The following is a 23,143-nucleotide window of genomic DNA, read 5'->3' as shown; positions in this document are numbered from 1 at the left end:
CATTCCAGTAACTGCTACCACCTTAACTTCAGTTGTAGAAATCTGCCCTCTTGCTATCGAACTCTTTAATGTTGTCTTAGGAAACCCAGTCTGCCCATCTCCCCCAACCCTTCCCTCCCTTTGGAGTAGATGGAGGTGGGAAGAGAGACAAAGTCTGTGTATAGTCGGAACTAGATACCCCAGCAGCCTGAGGCCAACACCCCTCCAGTCTCCAGGTACTTAACACTGTCAGGAGACTGGGAGTGGTGTCCTCCTGCCATTGTCACTGACCCAGCTTGCCCTGAAGGCTGGGTACCAGTGTGAAATCGTTTTCATTCCCGCTGATGATGGTTTCTAGGACCTCAGAAGATCTCAAGCAGCAGGAAACAGCAGCAGGATTATTTCACACCAGCATCTGTCTTGGAGGCTGGGGAGGAAAGGCCCTGTCCTATGTCTTTTCTGAGTGAATGCCACTTATTAATGAAAATGAAAAACTGCTCGGGTTAGGAAGGATCTGCTCTGTGGGAGGATCTCTGGTTTGGGTTTAGAGTTTTATGACAAGTTACTGACTCCGCCTCACCTGCGTGTGGTCCTCTAGGGCTAAGAACCCTCACTGGGCAACCACCACAGAGAGCCTCACTTATTATCTTTGTTGTTCCAGTTGTAAAAAGGTGACACCTTCCCTGCCATCGGTGGCAGGGAAGCTGGTTGTGCAATACTTTAAAGAGATTAAAGCATGTACTGGGCAAGCAGCAAGCACAGAGCAGAGAGGCCTGGTCAGGAAGTCCAAGGTGTGGTTTAAATCAGAGCTCTGCCATGTATTTTCTGGAGCAGGTTGTTTAACCTGTCTAAGCCTGTTGCCCCCACTGTAGAGTGGGTGTGGATTTGGAAGGGCGCCACATAAACTACCAAGTATAATCACCATGCAAGGGATGGAATCACGGAGGTCTGACCATCATCGGGCAGCATCCTGGCCTACCCTCCCATAGACTGAGCAGGAGACCTGAGTGTGGCTTTCCCTGTCCCTCTTCTTTTGGGGTGTTCATCTTAGGAGAATGGAATGATTTTCTCCTCCTTTTTTGAGGAAACATAACTGTGTGTCCCCTCTTCACATGCGTCCCGAGGCTGAAGTCACCAGGTTCATCCCGGCGAAGGAGGAGACACAGTCCATTTCCAGCCCCAGTGCTACTTCCTCACGCTTCACAGCCACTCAGTCCAAAGCCTAATGTCTTCATAGCTTCGCACCCCGGATTTCCTGAGACAGCCCTCACTCCCCCTACCCTCAGGGATTGTTCCCTTCCCTCTGAGAGGTCTAGGGCCATATACGGACAGACGAACAGATGGGCCTCAGGGAGACAGCTACAGGCTAGGGAAGCATTACTTTTTATGGTTCTAAGTGCTTCTGACTGAATCCAGTCCTCTGATAACATGAGCCTCTCAGAGCTGCTCCTGCCCTGCAGCTCAGCCCGCCCTGAGGCTCATGGATCTGACCCTCTCTCCTGCACTCCAGCACGGGAGGCACTGTCATAGCATGAAAGCAGAAGAAATCCTCTGTCCCTAGCTGGTTTTCAGTCCTTTCCCTCTGTATCTCCCTGCCTGGCTGATTTCCATGAAGAAATCAGCTGGTTTCCACTGAAGAAGTATCTGCTTTCCTGGGCTACCATGGGGAAGAGTCTGATTAAGATTCACACCAGAGTCCGAGTTCAGCTCCGGTTGACTAATCACTGCCTTCGACCCCTGAGTGTGCGCATCCTGAGGATGGGGCCCCGGCTCCAGGGTAGGCTCCTGACCACTGTGCCCCCCAGGCCCGTGGGAGCCACCTCTGGGCAAGGCAATCAGCTGGAGCACCTCCCAGGTAAAAACAATGCTCTGTTTTGCTGTGCCACTCACCCAGATCCCACCCCCCAGAACGACAGGTTTGATGAAGGGGTGAGACAGGTGGTGGTTCACAGTGAAACGTGAAGTTCTGTACAGGACTAACTGCTGAGGGAACAGGAGACTAACATTTACAGAGTAATTTCGTCTGTCAGACACTACTAGAAATGCATATATATCCATTATTTGTTTACCGAGAGCACCAACAATTTAATGTAGCTTCTGGTGTCCCCTGATTTTCTCTGATATCACAACCTTTGCCTCTCTCTTTCCCCAGCCTAGGGCTAAATTGTAGGCCAAGCTAAGCTTGCATGGAAGTGGCTTCTGGTTGTAAGCTGCTCATACTTTGAAAGATCTGGCAGTCAGAGCTGTCCCTGTGAGGGGACAGCCCCCTGATAGAGTGTGAGGTACCCTGTGTAAGGGGGCGCTGAGGTTCCAGAGGAAAGGGGGCCAGAGGAGTAGTTGAGAAAGGAGCTGAGCCAGCACTGTGTGCGATCAGGGCCTGAAGTTTTATGAGGGACCCCATCATACACTCTCCCGGGCACATGTTCCTCATGCTGTCCATGCACACGGGGGACTAAGGGGGGTGCTGGAGAACACAGGGGGGTCAAAGGAGCGGCAAGAGCTCTGCAACAGGGAATGGGCTCTTAAAGTCACATTACTGCACAAGAGTTTCTTGGGCAGTTGGGATCTAAATCTAAGAAAGGTGCAGGCTGTCAACTTAATTCATCCTGGCCCACTGTCCCCCTCCCCAGAAAATCCAACTACATGATCACTAGCACCATGAACTAGAAAGATGCTTGGATTCTGTCCTTGTCTTTGCCATTAACAACCAACCACACGACTTCAGGAAAGTTCTGTAACCTCTCACCCTCACTACTTCATGGAGTTGTTGAAAGATAAAATGAAAGTGACTTAGAAAGATTCAAACATTATACAAATTTAAGATTCTTAGCATGGGGACAAACAAAATACAGCCAGGACCATAAGGAGCTTCTGAAAGAAGTTGAGAGCATGGGCAAATGTGCTAATAGTGAGACACTGGGGAGTGTAGGTGGGTAACAAGGCTGACATCACCCCCTACCTCTTGTTTATAACCCAGCTTCCAGGGTCCATTTCTCTAGAGAATCCTTACCTGTGCTCGTGTTGAAATGGGCTCCAGTGGGCAGGCAGGCTGCCTGGGTGCCAATGGCTATACCACAGGGGAGCCAAGGAAAGATGCAACACACTTCTGAAAGGCCACTAGTGCCTTTTCAGAGAACTTAGGGCTTTTGAAGCTAGCCCTGCACCAGCAAACTCCCTAATCAGCCCTGGGAAGGTCAAGATTTTACCTGTCTGGGAATCTGCTTCATTGTGGGGCAGTCAGGGTCAATTTCAGAGCAACAGACGGGGACTGGCTTCTTGTGTCATAGGCCATAAAGGCAGGGAGAACCACTCTGGCACCACCAAGATGGCTAGGAAAGGAAAATGAGGGTGTTGAACCTGAAATGAGAAGCCATTTCATTGAGAACACTGTGATGGGAGCCACTCAGTGCCTCCGAGCCCATAGCCTGTGGCCTGGGTGGCTGCTGTTGGGTTGCAGGAGTAACCAGCTCCTATTTTTCCCTCCCAGAGCTTTAGCCTTGGAAAGAGAAATGTTCCATCTGGAAAAATAAAGAGATAATGGGTAGTTTTAGGGGCCATAAGACCCCCTTTCTCCTAACAAATGTAAGAGAGTTTCCCCCTCACCCAGCAAGATCTTCTCAAAGTCCACTCTGCACTCTAGAGTGTCTAAAGTAGGTAAACTGTCAGCCTGTCCTGGACCCAGATCATTCTAAGGTGAAAAGAGAGGAAACTTGGCTAGGGCTCTCCACTTCTCTATCTGAGAGCCCTTAGGAAGAGCAGACAGGGTTTTCACATCCCACAAGGTCAGGATGGCTGGAACTGGGAGGCTGAAGAGACCAACAGCAATTGCAGAAACCCAAAAGATGGACTCACGAGCTCAAGGAGCTGTTGCTAGGTTGTTATAAGGATGCTCAGCTCCGGAATCAGTATTAGATGAGGCTGAATTAGGTAAAACACAGCTGGTCCTCTCCATTCCTGTCTCAAAAGGCCCTCAGCCCAGGAGGCAAACCTGTGCTCCCTGAACCATGGCCCCAGCCTTCAATCAGGGGTAATCTGCAATTCAGATTCTCTTTCAGACTGGGGATACAAATCAGGCCCAGGACACCAGGGCAGGAATACACAATCTTTAACAAACATGGCCAAAACCAGAAGCAAAAAGAAAAAATATGAGCACTGGGACAGAAAGCCAACTCATGTTCCTTTTTCCTTCCCAGGCCTAGAGTCCCTTCGGGACAGTGCCCATTCCACCCCGGTGCGTTCCTCCTCTCATGGGGACACCTTTCTGCCTCACGTGAGAAGCAGCCGGGCAGATAGCAATGAAAGGGTCGCAGTGATTGCAGACGAGGCCTACAGCCCTGCAGACAGTGTGCTGCCCACCCCTGTGGCCGAGCACAGCCTGGAGCTGATGCTGCTTTCCCGGCAGATCAATGGAGCCACCTGCAGCATCGAGGAGGAGAAGGAGTCTGAGGCCAGCACCCCAACTGCTGCCGATGTGGAGGCCCTTGGGGGAGAGCTGAGGGCCCTGTGTCAGGGGCACAGCAGGCCAGAGGAGGAACAGGTGAATAAGTTTGTTTTAAGTGTCCTCCGTTTGCTCCTTGTGACCATGGGACTCCTCTTTGTTTTGCTCCTCCTCCTGATCATCCTTACCGAGTCCGACCTTGACATTGCCTTTTTCCGCGATATCCGCCAGACTCCCGAGTTTGAACAATTCCACTATCAATACTTTTGTCCCCTCAGGCGATGGTTTGCCTGCAAAATCCGCTCAGTGGTGAGCCTGCTCATTGACACCTGAGAAGGCATGACTCCTCCCAATAACTAGCCAGGTGGACCAAGGAGCCCGGCTACCCATTCCCAGCAATGGGACCCATCGCGGAACCATCGGCACATGTACCAAGTCCTCCTTTCATGACTCAAAAGTCCACAGCCTAGGAGGGTTGTTTCCCAGAAGATGGAGAGGGATAGGCTCATGCCCTGTCTAAACAAACTGGGAAAGCTCATTTCCTTCAGAGGTTCTCTCAAGAAAGGCTCGGCAACTCTTTCTCATCCTCCCAATTTGCAGGATAACTTTTGGTTTTGAATTTTGATTTTTCATAGATGTGTATTATTTTGAAAGTATGAAATAAAAATAATTTATTTTACTATTACCGATGATCACAGTAGTGTCACCTAGCAGATGGGACACTAGCTGAAGACCAGAGAGCTGCTGTCTCCTGTGTTCTGTCTGCAGGGGCTTTCCTGCTGGGTTCACGTAGACTCATCACAGCAGCCTCAGGGGACTAAGTTTTCTTGCCAGACACAGCTTTTTAAAAAGTAAACATCCTATAGAATGATTAAATGGAAACTTGCTTCTTATGATGGTCTGAGCTGGATTTTCTTTTCCTTTTGTTTTTTTCCCCCAAAATCTGAGCACAGTGGGCATCTGAAGGGACCATCGCTACAGCAGCAGCAGCAGCAGGGGTGGGGTAAGTCTGTCCCCTTAGACTAGATCCTAGTGGGCATCACCATGAATTTTGTATGATGAACTTTAACTTCTGTAATTTTTTTCTGAAGAACCTCAAGACTTGTAGAGTGCTCCGGGGGCGTTAGACGAATTTAGTGGTACTAGAGATAGGACTGTCAGAAATGTTGGACAAAGTGTAGTGACAGAAGCCAGAACTGAGGTACCTGAGAGACTGTTGAGAGTCAGAGAGCAGTGCTTATTTTGTACAAGCCCCTCCCCAGCAAAAAAAAAAAAAAAAGACTATTTCAACTTATATTTTAACAACAAAATGTTATTTTCTTATCAATTCATATTTTGTTTTTACTTTATGGATTAAGAAAATAGAGCCTGATGAACTAAACGATGCAAGAAAGAAACTGATCCTGAGAATGAAAAGCCTCAGAAAATAGAATTCCAAGATCAACAGACAGCCTTGGAAGGGACCAGGAAAAGAATCTTTAAATAGGAGTTCTAACAGATGCCTACCAAGAAAGAAGGTGAAAGTGGCAGAGACCAACACTTAGATGTAGAAATACTGCCCCCTAGGGTCATCCTCTGCATCAGGAAAATAAAAGCTGTAGGAAAAAAGCACTTGCCATCCTTGCTGAGGGAAGCCATGGAAGCAGACAGAAGCACAGCAGGAAAGGGTGAGTGTGTGGTCCAAGGCCCAAACTCGGCAACTATTATCAGCAGTCACACGTAAGATCTTGCTTTCATCTCAGGGAGCAATTTCTAAGTTATCTGGGGCCTGAGGACTTATTTAAAGATGGTTAGCAGACAATTCCTGGGACCCACCCTACACCACATGGAGCAGCTGCTGACACCTTACAGCGTTGGGCAGTCCCAAATGAGAATAGGATGAGTCACTTAAGATTTGCTCACCCCTGGTTTCTCCCCTGAGATGGCAGAACCATGTCCGTGTACACAATATAACAGCCTTTGAATAAAATGGAGTTTTTCTTTTGGGGTGGGTGGAGGGGTACATAATTTTAAATGCCCCTTCATCGAGACCAGGCATTGGCAAACTTCTGTAAAGTGCCAGGTAGTAAATTTTTAAATTTTGGTTTTGTGGGCCATACTCTATGGCAACTATTCAACTCTGCCATTGTAGCACAAAAACAGCCAAAGGTTTATATAAATACGTAAATGAAGAAGCAAGTCTGTGTTCCAATAAACCTTTATATTTATAAAAAGAGATGACGAGTTGACTGGCCCACAAGCCATAATTTGCCAACCCTGATTTACACAATAAAACTGCCCCTTGCCATGGTAGCAGAAAGAGGGTCGGCTCTGCTCCAATTCCTGACGTGAGATAAAGATCCAGGGTGCTCGAACAACCAACCAGCAAAGAGATGTCTGATGCCAAGATGAGCAAGACCAAGTACTGGAATGCTAAAACACGGCCGGAATCTAAGAATAGAAGAGGGCTTGTCTGATCTTTTCCATACCAGCAACAATTTGGGCAGAATTACAAACATCTATTTACCAAGAGATAAGACAAACTGAGGGAGATCCTAGTAAAGATTAGGGGTCACTTAGAATTAACTAGCCACTGCCACTTGCCATCTACATAGGAAAGGCTTTATTTAGCACAGAACTAAAGTGGAAAAAGTAGACTGAGATGAAAAGGCTGTCGGGAGATAGGGGGCCAGTTTTAACCTGGATATCTACTATCTTATGCAACATAGCAGATTACCTTTTAGTGTAGTGTTCCTACCTCAGTTTGTAGAATATGGTGTTTCTATGCAGTGAGTAATAACCTTGACTCTGACCATTCATATTCACATTAGAAAACGATGCAGTATCCCATTTCTGGGTACATTTCTTGTGTCTAGAGTCCTAACAGTACAATAGTCCACACCAATTCCAACAGCTAGATTTTTCTCTCTGAATAGAAACTTTCACTCTTTTTTTCCCAGGGCTTATCCCAGAAAATACTGATAGAAAAGTTTCCTTCAATTTGCTTTTCAAATAGTGCTTGAATAACAAACTTCCTTTGTTGGTGACTAGTCTTTTTTGATATCTCCCCATCATTAAAGATTGTTCAAGTTTTTAACCTGGTTTTACTGTGTTCCACTCTGTCTCCTATTTTCTCTCAATTAATTTGATCTCATTGTTGAAAAAGCAATGGTTTCCATAGCTTCATCTATCAGAGGAAATAAAACTCTTACTAAAGAATAGTGTACTGCATCTTTAAGCAGTAGAGGGTAAACTACCTGCAAATGTGAATTTCTTAGTTTCATTAAAAAATAGTTGTTAATCTTTTGTGTGCCAAAAAATCTAAGTTACATTTTCCTTCAAAGCAATGTACTCTTTTCTACATATTCAGTATGTAGTTAGCATAAAATCATTGGTGCCATGAAAATTATTTTTAAATTTAAATAAATATTTAAATATCATAAAAGAGTAGACTCTTTTTTAACTTGTATCCTGTCTCACTCTCTCCTCAAAGTTACCGGCACGCACAGATAAAAGGATGCCCGTGGGATTTACACAGACTGCCATTTGCCACTGGAATCAAAATAATCATTTTGCTTAGAAGCTGTAAGTGTGAAATAATTTTATAGAAGAATTACACCTCTTTTTTCTGATGAGGAAAACCAAGAAGTCATTCTCCAAGGTTACATAGTCTTGGAGCCAAAAGTAGCACCCAGGTAATCCAGCTTCTAGACCAGCATCAAATAAAAGGGAGAAAACACTTTCTATGAAAGGAACAGAATGATACCCCCACCAACATAACAAACCCCGTGTTGACAACTTACCAAATACATTCCTGTGACATTATCTCATCTGATTATGTAACCATCACTCTGTGGCTACAAAACTGGCTGTGGTCTTCTAAATTCCATGCGCATAAAAGGTGAAAATAAGGTCCACTGTGCTAAGCTATTACCTAATCTTCCTGTTTTCAGTCCTCCCAGCCCTCCAGGCCTCCGTTCTGCTGAAGATCATCTTCCTAATGCACTGATGCACTTAGCCTCCAAATCTTCAGAGGTTCCCATTACCTACCTATAAACTGATACCTATTTCCTGTCCCTAGTGGAGGTTTGTTTTTGTTTTGTTTTTAACAATAAAAGCCTTTCTTAAAGTGATCTGAAGAATAGAAAGCATAAGCAGAACCCATGTATACAAGGGGTTTCCCACACCCTACAGATTCACAGCAGCCACCCTCCTTTGGATACTTAGGCATACACCCTTTCGGGGCTCTGCACCCACTCCCTCCACTTAGGGCTCCTCAACCACAAGCAGGCCCCTCTGTACTTGAACATACTTGTGGTTTTAGCTCTTGCTCTAGCTCTACACACCCCTATAACTTGCTGACGGAGTGGAGCAAGCTGCCAAAAGACTTCTTTAAAACATTTCTTCTTTCACAGCTTCCACTTTAGCAAAAAATACCTTAAAGTGTTTTATTCCTCACCCTGTATAGCTGGGCTGAATGTTTTCTTTCTCACAAAATTCTACCTTTTCATTTAAAATTCCCAACACTTACATCCAAGTAAACCAGAATGTTGGTCTATGCAGGGGTGTCCAACCTTTTGGCATCTCCAGGCCACACTGGAAGCAGAGTTGCTTGGGGCCACGCATTAAATACACTGCAACATGTAATCACACACAAAAAAATTTCATGATTTAAGTAAATTTACGATTTTGTGTTGGTCCGCATGCAGGCCACAGGTTGGACACCCTCTGGTGCTGTCTTAGAAATAAAACTCAGTTCTAGCTATCAATACCATACTAAAAAGGAAAAAAAATTTTAAAAGTACTCTTTGGGCCCTGGCTGGGTAGCTCAGTTGATTAGAGTGTTGTCCTGATATGCCAAGGCTATGGGCTCAATCTCCCATCAGGGCACACACAAGAAGCAACCAATGAATGAATGCATACATAAGGGGAACAACAAGTCAATTTTTTTTTGTTTTCTTCATTTTCTCTCTCCCTCCCTCCCCATGACTCTCCAGTCAATAAATTAAGAAAAAAACTTTAAAAGTATTAATTGTACAAAAAAAGTACTAAGTCAGAGGGACAGCCTCACTAACAGAATGCCAAATTTTTTTGAAAGCCGAAGTTATAGGGCATATAATTCTTGCTCTTGGGTTTGATATAAAAGACGTGTATGCTCTCCCCACCTTCCCATGTACTGTAGGCTGGATGAAAGAATTTAAGTCTCTGCACCCACAGCCCTTAGTTCCCTGCTTCCCTGGAGAACTGCCTTTGCAAAGTCTTCTCTGTGGAAAGTAAACTCAAAGGCCAAAATACTAAAAAGGGACTTAACTAAGATTCTATCAACTCCTAATCATTTACAGCCTGCCCTATGCTGACCAAGTCTGTCCACCCAAAATGAGAACTGTCTTCTTCCTCCTTAAAGAAAAAAAGTGCCAGTTATCTCAAAGAAAATAACAAGTGGAATTCAGAGCTTATACAGGTAAGAGATATCATAAAGGGCAATTTACAAAAAGGGTTTGATCTTGAAGGGAAAGAGTGTAGTCATAATACACGAACAATTACAGAAGCCACAAAGCTTTAAGCAAGTCTCTGGGAGAAACACCTTTCACAACAGACTGCAATTTAAGGATGTCCTGAGAGAGACAGTGTTCTTTTATGTGCTTTCTAGAGTTAAATTATGCCATTATAGATCACTGAGTAACAAATCCCCACTCACTCTCTTGCACTGCCTCAAGAACAGAGAACTCTATTAAGTGGAATTGAATATAAATAGCACAGTTTATGAAGCTGCACTGTCAAAAGAAATAACTAAAGTGAAAAGCATGAAGAATTTGTTAACACTTACTACAGAAGCCAGGAAATTACTATCAAAGCTTAAATGATGGTACTAATTTGATTGAGAGTCATTTTTAAAATCAAAAAAAGGACAAGCCACACAGAACTAGCCATTCTAGAATCTGTGAAATTAAGCAGTGCAGAAAAGAGAAAGAAAGCCAGAAGGCTGTGTTTACTGCTTCAAGGGTAGATTAAATATAACTCCACCTCACTTAGATTTACTTTCCATTTCATAAATTAATATTTCTACCTCTCATATATTTGCATATTCATATCATCAAGAAAATAGAGAACTCCTATTCCTTATAAACACCCACAACTTTTAATAAACTAAGCATCAAAACACTTAGATTTTAATTACAGAGAAGGAAATTTAGGGGAAAACTGTTCTTTAAAGAAATTATACATGTCCACTTATGTGATATGCAGTTATAATATTTTCTCTTAGAATTCAAACATATTGCTGAAGCTATTAACAACAGCCTTTCAGTAGTATTTTGGCAATGAAGAACAATGATAGGTAATGTCACACAGTAACATTAGTCACTGATTTAATAGCTCCACTTCCAACAAAAGGTGCAGACAAACTGCCATAACAACTTTTGGCCAAAGGGCATAGGTACGTACATTGTGCCTCCTCACACAACCAAAAGGAGAACAACAAATTTAAAAACAAAAAACAACCAGAACTGACAGAAAAATCAAACTGTTTAGAAGTCTGACAACCAAGGAGTTAAACAAGAAATATTCATCCAGATTGGTATGAGGGGCAGAGATGGGCAGCAAGGCAGCGGCTGGTGGAGCAGGCAGTCCCACATTTGTGTACAGGTAAACCAAGAGGAACAACAGTACAGCAGGACAAACTGTGCAACCCAGAGTTCCAGCACAAGGAAATAAAGCCTCAAAACCTCTGACTGGAAAAAACCTATGGGAGTTGAGGCAGAGGGACAAAGTCCCAGCTTCACAGGAGAGTTCGTTGGACAGACCCACAGAGTCCTAGAACATACACAAACCCACCTACCCGGGAATCAGCACCAGAAGGGCCCAGTTTGCTTGTGGGTAGCAGAGGAAGTGACTAAAATAGGCTGAGAGCTGAATAAGCAGCATTGTTCCCCCTCAGGCCCCTCTCCCATATATAGCACTGCAGCACAGTGATGTGGGTTGCCCTGACCTGGTGAATACCTAAGACTCCTTCCCTTACTGTGTAACAGGTGCACCAAGACAAAAAAAATATGGCCCAAATAAAAGAACAATTCAAAGCTCAAGAAGAAATAGGACTAAACAACAAAGAGATAGCCAACCTATCAGATGCACAGTTCAAAACACTGGTAATAAGGATGCTCACAGATATAGTTGTGTATGGTCTCAAAATGGAGGGAAAAATGAAGGCTATGAAAAGTGAAATAAAGGAAAATGTACAGGGAACCAACAGTGACAGGAAGGAAACTGGGACTCAAATCAATGGTTTGGAGCAGAAGGAAAAAAGAAACATTCACTCTGAACAGAATGGAGAAAGAAATTCAAAAACATAACTATAGGCTTAGTAACCTCCTAACTTTAAACATCTTTAAAGTTATGAGGTTTAAAGACAACTTTAAACATCCCAATGTCCAAATCATAGGAGTGCCAGAAGTAGAAAAGGAAGAGCAAGAAATTGAAAACATATTTGAAAAAATAATGAAGGAGAACTTACCCAATCTGGCAAAGGAAATAGACTTTCAGGAAGTCCAGGAAGCTCAGAGAGTCCCAAAGAAGGTGGACCCTAGGTAGCACACACCAAGGCACATCGTAATTACATTAGCCAGGATTAAAATGAAGGAGAGAATTCTAGAAGCAGCAAGAGAAAAGGAGACAGTCACCTCAAAGGAGTTCTCATCAGACTGTCAGTAGATTTCTCAAAAGAGACCTTACAGGCAAGAAGGGGCTGGAAACATGTATTCCAAGTCATGAAAGGCAAGGACCAACATCCAAGATTGCTGTATCCAACAAAACTATCATTTTAAATGGAAGGGCAAATAAAATGCTTCCCAGATAAGGTCAAGTTGAAGGAGTTCACCACCACCAAGCCCTTATTATATGCAATGTTAAAGGGACTTATCTAAGAAAAAGATCAAACATATGAACAATGAAATGACAGCAAACTCCCAGCCATTAATAACAGAATCTAAAAACAAAAACAAACTAAGCAAACAATACAACAGGAACAGAACTACAGAAATGGAGATCATATGGAAGGTTAGCAACAGGGGAGTGAGAGGAGAAAGGGGGAAAAGGTATAGAGAATAAGTAGCATGGATGGTAGGTAGAAAATAGACAGGGGGAGGGTAAGAATAGTATGGGAAATGTAGAAGCTAAAGAACTTATAAGTATGACACATGGACATGAACTAAAGTGGGGGAGAAGGTGTTCAGGGTAGAGGGGAGTGAAGTGGGGAAAATGGGGCAACTGTAATAGTATAATCAATAAAATATATATTTTTAAAAACAACAAAATGGTACTGGCAGAAAAAGATACACAGACCAATGAAACAACAATCAGAGTCCAGAAATAAATCCACACATATACAGGCAACTGATTTTCAACAACGGAGCCTAAAACTTACAATGGAGAAAGTAAAGTCTCTTCAATAAATATGCAGAAAACTGGAAAGCAACATACAAAAGAATAAAACTAGACAATCTAACACCATACACAAAAATTAACTCAAAATAGATTAAAGACTTAACTATAAGACCTGAAACAATAAAATACATGGAAGAAAACATAGACATTAAACTTACAGACATTGATCTCACAGTTTTTGTGAACTTGACTCCAAAGGCAAGGAAGTAAAAGAAAAAATAAATGAACAAGACTACATCAAACTGAAAAACACTTCTGCATCAACAAAACAAAAAGGTGACCAACCAAATGAGAGAATGTATTTTCAAACAATACCTCTGATAAGGAGCTAATATTTAATATACAACTCAACATCAAAAAATAAACAATCCAATTAAAACATGGGCAGAGGACCTGAACAGGCAATTTTCTAAAGAATACATACAAATGGCCAACACATATTAAAAGATGCTCAACATTACTAGTCATAAGGGAAATGCAAATCCAAACCACAATGAAATACTACCTCCCACCTGTTTGAATGGCTATTATCAATAAGACAAGAACTAACAGTGTTGGAAAAAACATAAAAAGGAAAACCTCACACACAGTGGTGGGTATGTAAATTAGCACAGCCACTATGAGAAACAGTATGGCGGTTCCTCAGAAAATTAAGAGCAGAGCTACCATAAGACTCAGCAATCCCTCTTCTGGATATCTACCAAAAAAATTGAAAAGACTTATTTGTAAGGACATACATACCCTATGTTCACCACAGCATTATTCACAATTGCCAAAAACAGAAACAACCTAAGTGTCCCTCAACAGATGACTGGATAAAGAAGATGTGGTACAATGGCATATGGACCATGGAATACTGCACAGCTATACAAAAATGAGATACTTCTATTTGCAACAACATGGATAGATCTTGACGGCATTATGCTAAATGAAATAAGTTGAATATAAAAGGACAAGAACCATGACTTCACACATATGTGGGATATAAAACAAAAAGCAACAAACAAAAAACCCTCATATATATAAACAACAGAATAGTGGTTACCAAAGAAGAGGGGTTGGAGGAAAACAAAGAGGGTAAAGGAGGTCAAATATACGGTAACAGAAGGCTAGACTTTGGACAGTGAGCACACAATAAAGTACACAGATGTGGTAGTATAAAGATGTATGCCTGAAACTTACATGATGTTATTATCATTAACCAATGTCACTCCAATAAATTTTTTAAAAACTGTATCATTAGACCACAAAAGTTTTTCATTCTGATCATTCAAAGCTTTATAACTGGTGATGTTACAATTTCTCAACATACTGCCTGATTAAAGTGCTGAAGGCATCATAGCCTCCCTCATATTCCCCCCCCATCCTGTGGAAACAACCTCCAAGGCTTCTCCCTCGATAAAAAAACAAAACATCCTGATTATAGCTACTAATAAAGCAATTTATATTTGCTAAATAAACACTAATTAATTTGAACAAATTAGTATTGCTAAACCAAAAACCCAGCAAGTTTCTTAACTCATAAAAACATGTATCTTCCCACTGGAATTACCTCCAGCTAAAATATACTGAGTTGGGTGCATAGCATTGATGGAACACACAGAGGCAAGGCATTCTCCATCAAGAAAAGAATGCACCCGCTTTCCTGTCTCATGGAAGATTTCCACCTGTCGTGGATGGGCCATGCTGCCAACTATGACACAGTCTTCTTGTTTAGGGTCCCACACAGCTTGAAACCTGGTCAGCCATCGCCCAGTAATGGTGTTGTGCCTAGTGAAAAAAAAAACAATTTAAAAGACAGTAAGTGGTAAATAACTCAAGATAGCAATGGGCAGAGAGTAAAAATGACATTGCTCCTAAATGCCAATTTTCTCTACCAAGTTTCTTCTCTAAGTTAGTATCAACCTAATCTCATCCTTCCTACAAGACTACAGCTCAGGCCCTATGTCAAGGTTGTAAGTTTGATCCCCAGTCAGGACATACATAAGAGGCAACCAATGAATGTATAAATAAGTGGAACAACAAAATCAGTAGTTCTCTGTCTGTCTGTCTGTCTCTCTCTCTCCTCCACCCCCTCTAAATTCAATGAAAAGATATTCTCAAGTGACAATTTAAAAAATAAAAATCAATGTAATATACCACATTAACAGTATGAAGGATAAAAACCATATGATCATCTCAAATGATGCAGAAAAATCACTTGACAAAATTCAATTCCCTTTCATAAAAACACTGAACAAACTAGAAATAGAAGGAAACCACTTCAACATAATACAGGCCCATTATGAAAAGTCTATGGCTAACATCATATGCAATGATGAAAGACTGAAAGCTTTTCCTCTAAGATCAGGAAAAAGGCAAGGAAACCCACTCTTGTCACTGCCATTCAACAGAATATAAATCTGGTAAAACTAGAAAACTGGACAGGACTAGATACACTGATCTAACTTAAGGGTCATTCACAACTTCACAGGTAACGTGGAGTGTTCTGCACATGAAGTGTCACCATTAAACTGACAAGCATCAGATAAGAGAGACATGTTTTGAGCAGTCACATGATAGTCAATTACATTAGAAAGAGAAATAAAAAATATCCCTCCAAATTGGAAAGAAAAAGTAAAACTATCTGTTTGTATGATCTTATAGGTAGAAAATCTTAAAGATTCCACACACAGATTTCATGTTTACATGAAATCAATAAGCATGTCCTCAGATGAGGATTTAAAAAAAAGAAAGCAGAAGAACAAAGGTGGAGAGGTGGTGACCTCAAACCTACTGATTTCAAAACATCCTAAATAGCAATAGGACTCAAGACAGTGTGGTACTAGCATAAATACCAACATGCAAACCAAAGGAAAGGAATAAGAAGTCCAGAAATAAACCCTCATGTATATGATCAAATCACCTTTGACAAGAGTGCTAAGACCACACAATGAGTAAGGACAGTCCCTCCAACAAATTGTGCTAGAAATACTGGATATCTGCAAAAGATGCAAAAGATGAAGTCGAACAGTCAAAATTAACTCAAAATGAATTAAAACCTAGCATAAGACCTTAAACTATAAAACTCCTAAGAGAAAACATAGGGGGAAAGCTTCAGACTTTGGATTTGGTAATTTCTTAGATATGACACCAAAGCACAGGCAACAAAAGCAAAAACAGACAAATAGGACCATACCAAACTTTAAAATTCTGTGCATGAGGACTTCCAGCCAAGATGGAGGCATAGGTGGAAACACTGTGCCTCCTCACACAACTAAGTTTAAAAACAACAAAATTTTAGTAACAAAAACACAGCCAAAACACAGAAAATTGAACTGTACGGAAGTCCAACAACAACAAACTGTTCAGCCAGACCTGTAAGAGGGGTGGAGTCAGCGGCGGAGTGGGGTCGGGGAGCAAAGATCATTTGGTCGGACTGCCCTAGGAGCATAGGAGGTGGCGGCTGTCAACGGGCAGACCCAGTGAGGGCGCAGGGCGGCTGGCTGACTGTGGTCACACAATCTCACGCACAGATAAACCAAGTGAAGGAGCAAACAGTGAGACAGACCGCTCAGGCTAGGGCCCCAGCGACGGGAATTAGAGCCTGAAAGCACCAACTGGAAAAACTTTCAGGGTCCAGGTGCCAGGAGAGGCTCCTAAGCTCACAGAGTTAGTTGGAGAGACTCACAGGGTCCTGAGAGTGCACAGGCCCACACACCCAGGAACTAGCACCAGAGGGGCCCAATTTGCTTGTGGGAAGCCACATAGGAGACAGAAATCTGAGAGAGAGCAGAGTGGAGCACCATTTTTTTTCCCTCTCTGACCCCGCCCGCACATACAGCGTCACAGCCCAGTGGCCTGGGTTGCCCCACCCTGGTGAACACCTAAGGGTCTGCCCCTCATAGGGGGAAAGGCATAAACAGACCAAAATAATATGGCTCAAGAAGAACAGCTCAAAGCCCCAGAGCCTATAATTCTAAGTGACTAAGAAGTAGCCAACCTTTCAGATGCACAGTTCAAAATACTGGTGATCAGGATGCTCACAGAACTGGTTGATTTTAGCCACAAATTAGAGGAACATATGAAGGCTAAACTGATTGAAATGAAGGGAAATGCACAGGAAACCAATAGTGATGGAAAGGAAACTGGGACTCAAATCAATGGAGTGGACCAGAAGGAAGAATGAAACATCCAACCAGAAAAGAATAAAGAAACAAGAATTTAAAAAAATGAGGAGAGGCTTAGGAACCTCCAGGACATCTTTAAACGTTCCAACATCTGAATTATAGGGGTACCAGAAGGGAAAGAGGAACAGCCACAAGTGAAAAACTTATTTGAACAAATAATAAAGGAGAACTTCCCCAGTCTGGCAAAGGAAACAGACTTCCAGGAAATCCAGGAAGCTCAGAGAGTCCCAAAGAAGTTGGACCCAAGAAGGAACACACCAAGGCACATCATAATTACATTAGCCAAGATTAAAATGAAGGAGAGAATCCTAGAAGCAGCAAGAGATAAGGGGACAGTCACCTACAAAGGAGTTCCCACCAGACTGTCAGCGGATTTCTCAAAAGAGACCTTACAGGCAAGAAGGAGCAGGAAGGAAGTATTCCAAGTCATGAAATCCAAAGACCTACAGCCAAGACTGCTCTACCCAGGAAAGCTTTCATTTAGAATGGAAGAGCAGATAAAGTGCTTCTCAGATAAGATCGAATTCAAGAAGTTCATCATCACCAAGCCCTTATTATATGCAATGTTAAAGGGACTTATCTAAGAAGAAGAAAGAGATAAAAAATATGAACAGTGAAAGGACAGCAAACTCACAGTTATTAACAACCACACCTAAAACAAAAGCAAACTAAGAGGACAGCTAGATCAGGAGCAGAACCATAAAAATGGAGATCACATGGAGGGTTAGCAATAGGGGAGTGGGAGGAGGAGAAGGGGGGAGAAGGTACAGAGAATAAGTAGCATAGGCAGTGGGTAGAAAATAGACGGGGGGGGCAAGAATACTATGGGAAATATAGAATCTAAAGAACTTGAGGCACATGGACATAAACTAAAGGGGGGGAATGGTGAGGGAGGGGTGTGCAGGGTGGAGGGGAATGAAGGGGGGGAATAGGACAACTGTAATGGCATAATCAATAAAATATATTTAAAAAATAAATAAATAAAAATAAAACTCTGTGCATGAAAGAAAACAATCAACAAAGCAAAAGGCACCCTACAAAATGATAAGTGTTTGTAAATCATATACTTGATAAGTGGTTAATATGCAAAATATGTAAGGAACTTCTACAACTCACTAACAAAAACAAAAGTAGTTTAATACAGAAATGGGCAAAAGACTTGAACAGACAATTCTCCAAAAAAGATATACAAATAGCCAACAAGCATATTAGAAGATTTTTAACATCAGATTTTCAACATCATACCCATTAGCATATCATAAACAAAAAAGAGAAAACAAGTATTGATGAATATATAGAAATTAAAACCTTGGTACATTTTTTTATTCTCACTTGAGGACATTTTTTCATTGCTTTCAGAGAGAAATGAAGGGAGAGAAACACAGACATGACAGAGAAACACTATTGCTTGCCTCCCACACATGCCTGGACCAGGAATCAAATCTGCAACATTTTGGTTACAGGACAACTCTCCTACCAACTGAGCCAATCAGCCAGTGCAATTCTTAGTGGGAATTTAAATGATGTGGCTGCTATGGAAAAACAGTATGGAACCCTAACTGGCATTGCTCAGTGGATTGGGCACTGACTTGCAAACCAAAAGGTCACTGGTTGGATTCCCAGAGCACATGTCTGGTTTGCATGTCAGGTCCCCAGTTGGGGGAGAGTGAGAGGCAACAGATGGATGTATCTCTTGCACATTGCTATTTGTCTCCCTCTTTCTCCCTCCCTTACATTCTCTCTGAAAGTAAATAAAATTTTTTTCTTTTAAAAAACAGAAAAGTAGTATGGAGTTTCCTCAATTAAAAATAGAATTACCACATGATCCATTAAAATTCCCATGTTAGTGTCTATTCAAAATAATTCAAAGTAGGATTTGAAGAGATATTTGCACACCCATGTTCACTGCAGCATTTTTCACAATAACCAAGAGGTAGAACCAACCCAAATTTCCACAACAGATGAATTTAAAAAAATGAGGCACAGACATACATGGAATATTATGGAGTCTTAAAAACAGGAGGAGACAATGTCACATGCTAGAACATGAGTGAACTTCCAGCATATTATGCTAAGTGAAATAAGCCAGTCACATTATGACAAATACCGTACGACATCACTCACATGAAGTATCTAAAGAGGTCAAAATGATTGAAATGGGAATTAATGATAGCTGTCCAGGTCTAAGGGAGAGGGAAGGAAGAAGTAATGTTTAATGTACATAGAAGTTTCAGTTTTGCAACATGAAAAAGTTCTAAAAATGTACAACAATGCAAATATACTTAACACTATTGAACTGCACACTTCAAAATGGTTAAGGTGGTTTATAACCACAACTAAAAATAAATTAAAATTGTAAAGATACATATGGGGCTCTTTACTGCTCTCCAAAGCAGAAAAAAAAGTACTGCCCTTTTACTCTCTATTCCTTAATGCCATTAACAGCCCTTTCTTATTCAAGTATAGACTACAGAGAACCAAATTTCCCACAGTCACTCAATGGTGCTATCTTTAATGAAAATTCATAGTGACCCCAGATTCATCAGCCTAAATTTTTAAAAAATACACACAGAGCCTAGTGGTGTGGCTCAGTGGATTAGGTGCAGGCCTGCGAACCAAAGGATCACAGTTCAGTTCCCGGTCGGGGCACATGCCTGGGTTGCAGGCCAGTTCCCAGTGGCGGACGCATGAGAGGCAACCATACATTGATATTTCTCTCCCTTTCTCCTTCCCTTCCCCTCTAAAGGTAAATAAATAAAATCTTAAAAAAAATACACACTAGACTCTTCCCAAAAGCAGCCAGAGGTGACCTCTGAAAACAGTTCACTATTCACTTGACCCAGAAAACCACACAAAATCATGGAAAACATGAGGTTCAAATCTTCATGTTCACTTTAAGAACACTCATGAAACTGCCCAGGCTGTCAAGGGTATGCACAGCCCAGTAGCCACCAGGTACCTGAACGGTGTCACTTTGGAGAAGCAATGTGTGCCGTTCCATCGTTACAATGGTGGGGTTGGTAGGCGTGCCCAGGCCAAACAGAGGGGCCGGACACAGGGTTGGTGGCCCAAAGAGAGCGCTGAGTTTTTGCTGCACATGCTTAAAAGTGCGGAGTGTAAAGCTGAACTCAAGGGTGTAGATGTGGAGTCTCTGGTCCTTGAGCACATCCAGGTGAACAAAGCTCCCAAGATGCAGTGTAGAACCTACAGAGCTCGCAGGCGGGTGACCCCCCCACAGGAGCGCTCCCTGCCACACTGAGACGATCCTTCCTGGCAAAGAGCAGGGTGTTCCCGGACCAGAAGAGGAGGTTGCACAGGAGAAAAACATGTCCCAGAAGGAACTGAAGAAACAAAAACTTATGCCCGAGAGTAAATTCAGCATGAAATAAATGTAATAGAATTAAAAACGTAATAAATACATAAATAAAAATACACATTAGAAACTAATAAGCTAGAATAAAGTTTGAAAAAAGGAACGTTAGAAAGAAGTTTGTGAAGCAGAAACAAATACACTGAAATGTATCCTCTATAGACTATAAAACTCTTGAAGCAACAATCAACATTTATTGCTCACCCTGTCCCCAGCTTCATAAATAAAGATAAAGAGGGATGTGTAGGACAAAGGCATCCAGTAAAGTTTGGTGTAAAATAGATACATTAAAAGTAGCAGATATAAAAAGAGGGTAACCAAAGAAATAAAGTAAGTGAGAGGGTCCTCATCAACAAGTGAGTAGTTACCATCTTCTTTACTAATATAACACAAATAATGCAGATTGGAATAAAGTCATTCACCTTAACCAAAAAATAACCACCCAGCTGCAGAGAACAGCTACTGACTGAAAGAGAATGAACCTCTTTACAAACACAGGGAACCTGGAAGCAAGAACCCTTTCTGGACTGGAGAGGAAGTAGCAACCTGTGACACTTACACAAAGTACCGCAACAAGCAGACCTAACACATCTCTTCCACAATCAGTTTCTAGTGCATGTACTCCAACATGAGCTCATAGTAATCCAGGGTCTCCATTATTTGGTATCTGGAAACTTACCTGATGGTGGTGAGGAGAGGAATCTGAGAGGATATACAGCTGCTGTCAAAGATTCTGCAAAATAAAGAACAAGAATAAAGTAACGCTTTTTATTGTTTTTTTGCGAATTTTATGAAATAACATCAGTGTGTTTAATAACCTTTTCATTGATTCATGACATGGAATATGACTGTTATTTTAAAATATATAGAATCAGGACCTAATAAATCTCAGCTAATATATTTAATTAAAATTACAAAGAATATTATAAAATTCAGTGCTTATTGTGTAGTGTAGAAATAGTTTATTTAAACACTATTACTCCACACTTAAAATGTACATTCTAAAGCAGGGATATCAAACTCATTTTCACTGGGGGCCACATCAGTTTCGCTGTTGCCTTCAAAGGGCCGAATGTAATTTGGGACTGTATAAATGTAACTACTCCTTAACAGTTAAGCAAGAGCTTGGCGGTGCCACTGGGTAGAAACAAGGTGCCAGGCCAGATAAAACAAGGTGGAGGGCTGGATTCGACCTGTGGGCCTTGTGTTTGCCACCTGTGCTCTCAAGTAATCTGGATTCTAAACTATATTCAGATTCACAATAACATAGGTCATATATAAGGGATGTGGTCTAAAAATGCACAAATAACCTAAAAGTACATGAATGAATCAAGAGCCTTTTCCTCATGAGACTCATCAATTGAGGGCCTGGCTGTGTCATTTCCAGATGCTGGTGAGAATTAGATCCAACCAAGGGGAGGAGGTCTAGTGAGGCAGCTGGAGGAGCCCAGAAGCCTCTATCCACCAGGTATGCTGGCACAAAGAAACGAACCATATCACTACCACCTTACCCCTTCTCCTCCTACCTAGGTATTCCAGTGCAGTTTCTTGAGACTAGAGTTTATCACCTAATTAGATTAGCAGAAAGCCAATCCCTAACAGCTAATATAACAAGAGTAAACTCTACAGTGCAAATGAACAGGAATGAGACAAACAGGCAGCTCATGAGACAAAGGATACTATATGTAGGCGGAAAGCAAACACTGAGCTGCCACTGCCTGGTGACTAAATCTCTTAATGTATCACCTGGTAATGTGCAAAGACTTTACTAGAAACAAACTGGGCACATGCTACACACTGCAGACCAAGCTCTTTCCAACAGATGAGTCTAAATAGAAATTAGGTGCCTTTCTAGAGCCTGGCTCACAGTAACATTCAACAGATCCTTGATGAATAAAATAGTCAATTCCAAAATCAGTTAAGATAAAATTCTCATAAACTGAGAAATGCTTGCAATGGTAAGCAAAATCAGGGACTCAGGAAGAGAACACAATCATTTTACTTCATGGTTACATTAACACCACATCTTTTTTTGTTGGCATTATTTTCTATTTTTGGTCCAACTGATTTACTTACATTTTTAAATCCACTTTTAGGAAGTAACTATAGAAAGGTAGCAAAGCTGAAACCATAAAACTGTATCTACTAGTCTATATAGAAGTCCAGTTTTTGTATCTTCTGCCTGCACATGTCCTGGGGCTCTGCAACTTCCATTCAGCACTTCACTTGTAGGGTGAAGAACCTACCATCCCCAAAGTAAGAGCTTCTCCCTGGGCTAAAATTACTTCCCTTTCAAGATATCACGAGCCTGCTCTCATTGGGATTTCTGGGATTGTTCACTGCTGAAAGGGAGGCCTGACATCAATTCTCCAGGTTGGCTACAGACCTTCCCTGCCAATCTCAAGGACATTTCCAGACACAAAAACTGCTGAAAAGCCATCAAATACAGGTCACTGACCTTCAGGAACCTATCTATAGCTATAAAATAATAACAGTAGTGATTGAACAGGGAGCAGCAGTAAACAAAGCTACTGGCTTATTAACACAGTAACTACAGACATTTTAGATTCTTTTAACAACCTATTTTTGTCTTTACCTCAGCTTACAATCAGCACATGTGGTCACTACTCTGTTACCAGTAAAAGGTGAAAAATAAGCAGAAGCAATGCTCTTTGTGTGTTCAGTCAAAGAAATCAAAGGCTGGCTTCCCTTGTGATTCAGGCGCCTAGCATCATAAAGATGAACATCGCTGTAATAAAAAAAAAAATG

The 23,143-nt window shown here is 41.8% G+C and overlaps 2 protein-coding genes and 1 pseudogene across 7 annotated transcripts in view; 2 read left to right on the top strand and 1 right to left on the bottom strand.

Moving 5' to 3' along the window:
* The window catches only part of FRMD5 (FERM domain containing 5), a 300,110-nt gene extending 292,408 nt beyond the window's left edge, over positions 1-7,702 (top strand). The window contains exons 14-16 of one of the 5 annotated variants that reach the window (XM_037054504.1): positions 4,173-4,516; positions 5,371-5,420; positions 5,776-7,702. In XM_037054504.1, coding sequence (XP_036910399.1) covers positions 4,173-4,516; positions 5,371-5,420; positions 5,776-5,782 — 401 coding nt within the window. In that variant the 3' untranslated portion in view covers positions 5,783-7,702. Of the gene's footprint in view, positions 1-4,172; positions 5,697-5,775 lie in introns of those variants that run through there. The other 4 variants (XM_037054505.1, XM_037054503.1, XM_037054501.1 and 1 more) reach the window with 4 other exon arrangements.
* Positions 7,703-13,377: 5,675 nt separating this feature from the next.
* The window catches only part of WDR76 (WD repeat domain 76), a 61,716-nt gene continuing 51,950 nt past the window's right edge, over positions 13,378-23,143 (bottom strand). Inside the window, exons 12-14 of one of the 2 annotated variants that reach the window (XM_037054491.1) lie at positions 22,971-23,123; positions 21,054-21,107; positions 13,378-14,605 (exon numbers count right to left, since the gene is read on the bottom strand). In XM_037054491.1, the coding sequence (XP_036910386.1) occupies positions 14,350-14,605; positions 21,054-21,107; positions 22,971-23,123 (463 nt within the window). In that variant the 3' untranslated portion in view covers positions 13,378-14,349. The remainder of the gene's footprint in view (positions 14,606-21,053; positions 21,108-22,970; positions 23,124-23,143) is intronic. The other variant, XM_037054492.1, reaches the window with a different exon arrangement.
* On the top strand, positions 19,877-20,393 carry LOC118992459 (60S ribosomal protein L17-like; annotated as a pseudogene).

This window comes from Sturnira hondurensis, unplaced genomic scaffold, assembly GCF_014824575.4.
Source record: "Sturnira hondurensis isolate 20B ecotype Veracruz unplaced genomic scaffold, ASM1482457v3 Scaffold0008196, whole genome shotgun sequence".
Classification (NCBI taxonomy): Eukaryota; Metazoa; Chordata; class Mammalia; order Chiroptera; family Phyllostomidae; genus Sturnira; species Sturnira hondurensis.
This window is presented reverse-complemented; position numbering and strand designations above follow the sequence as displayed.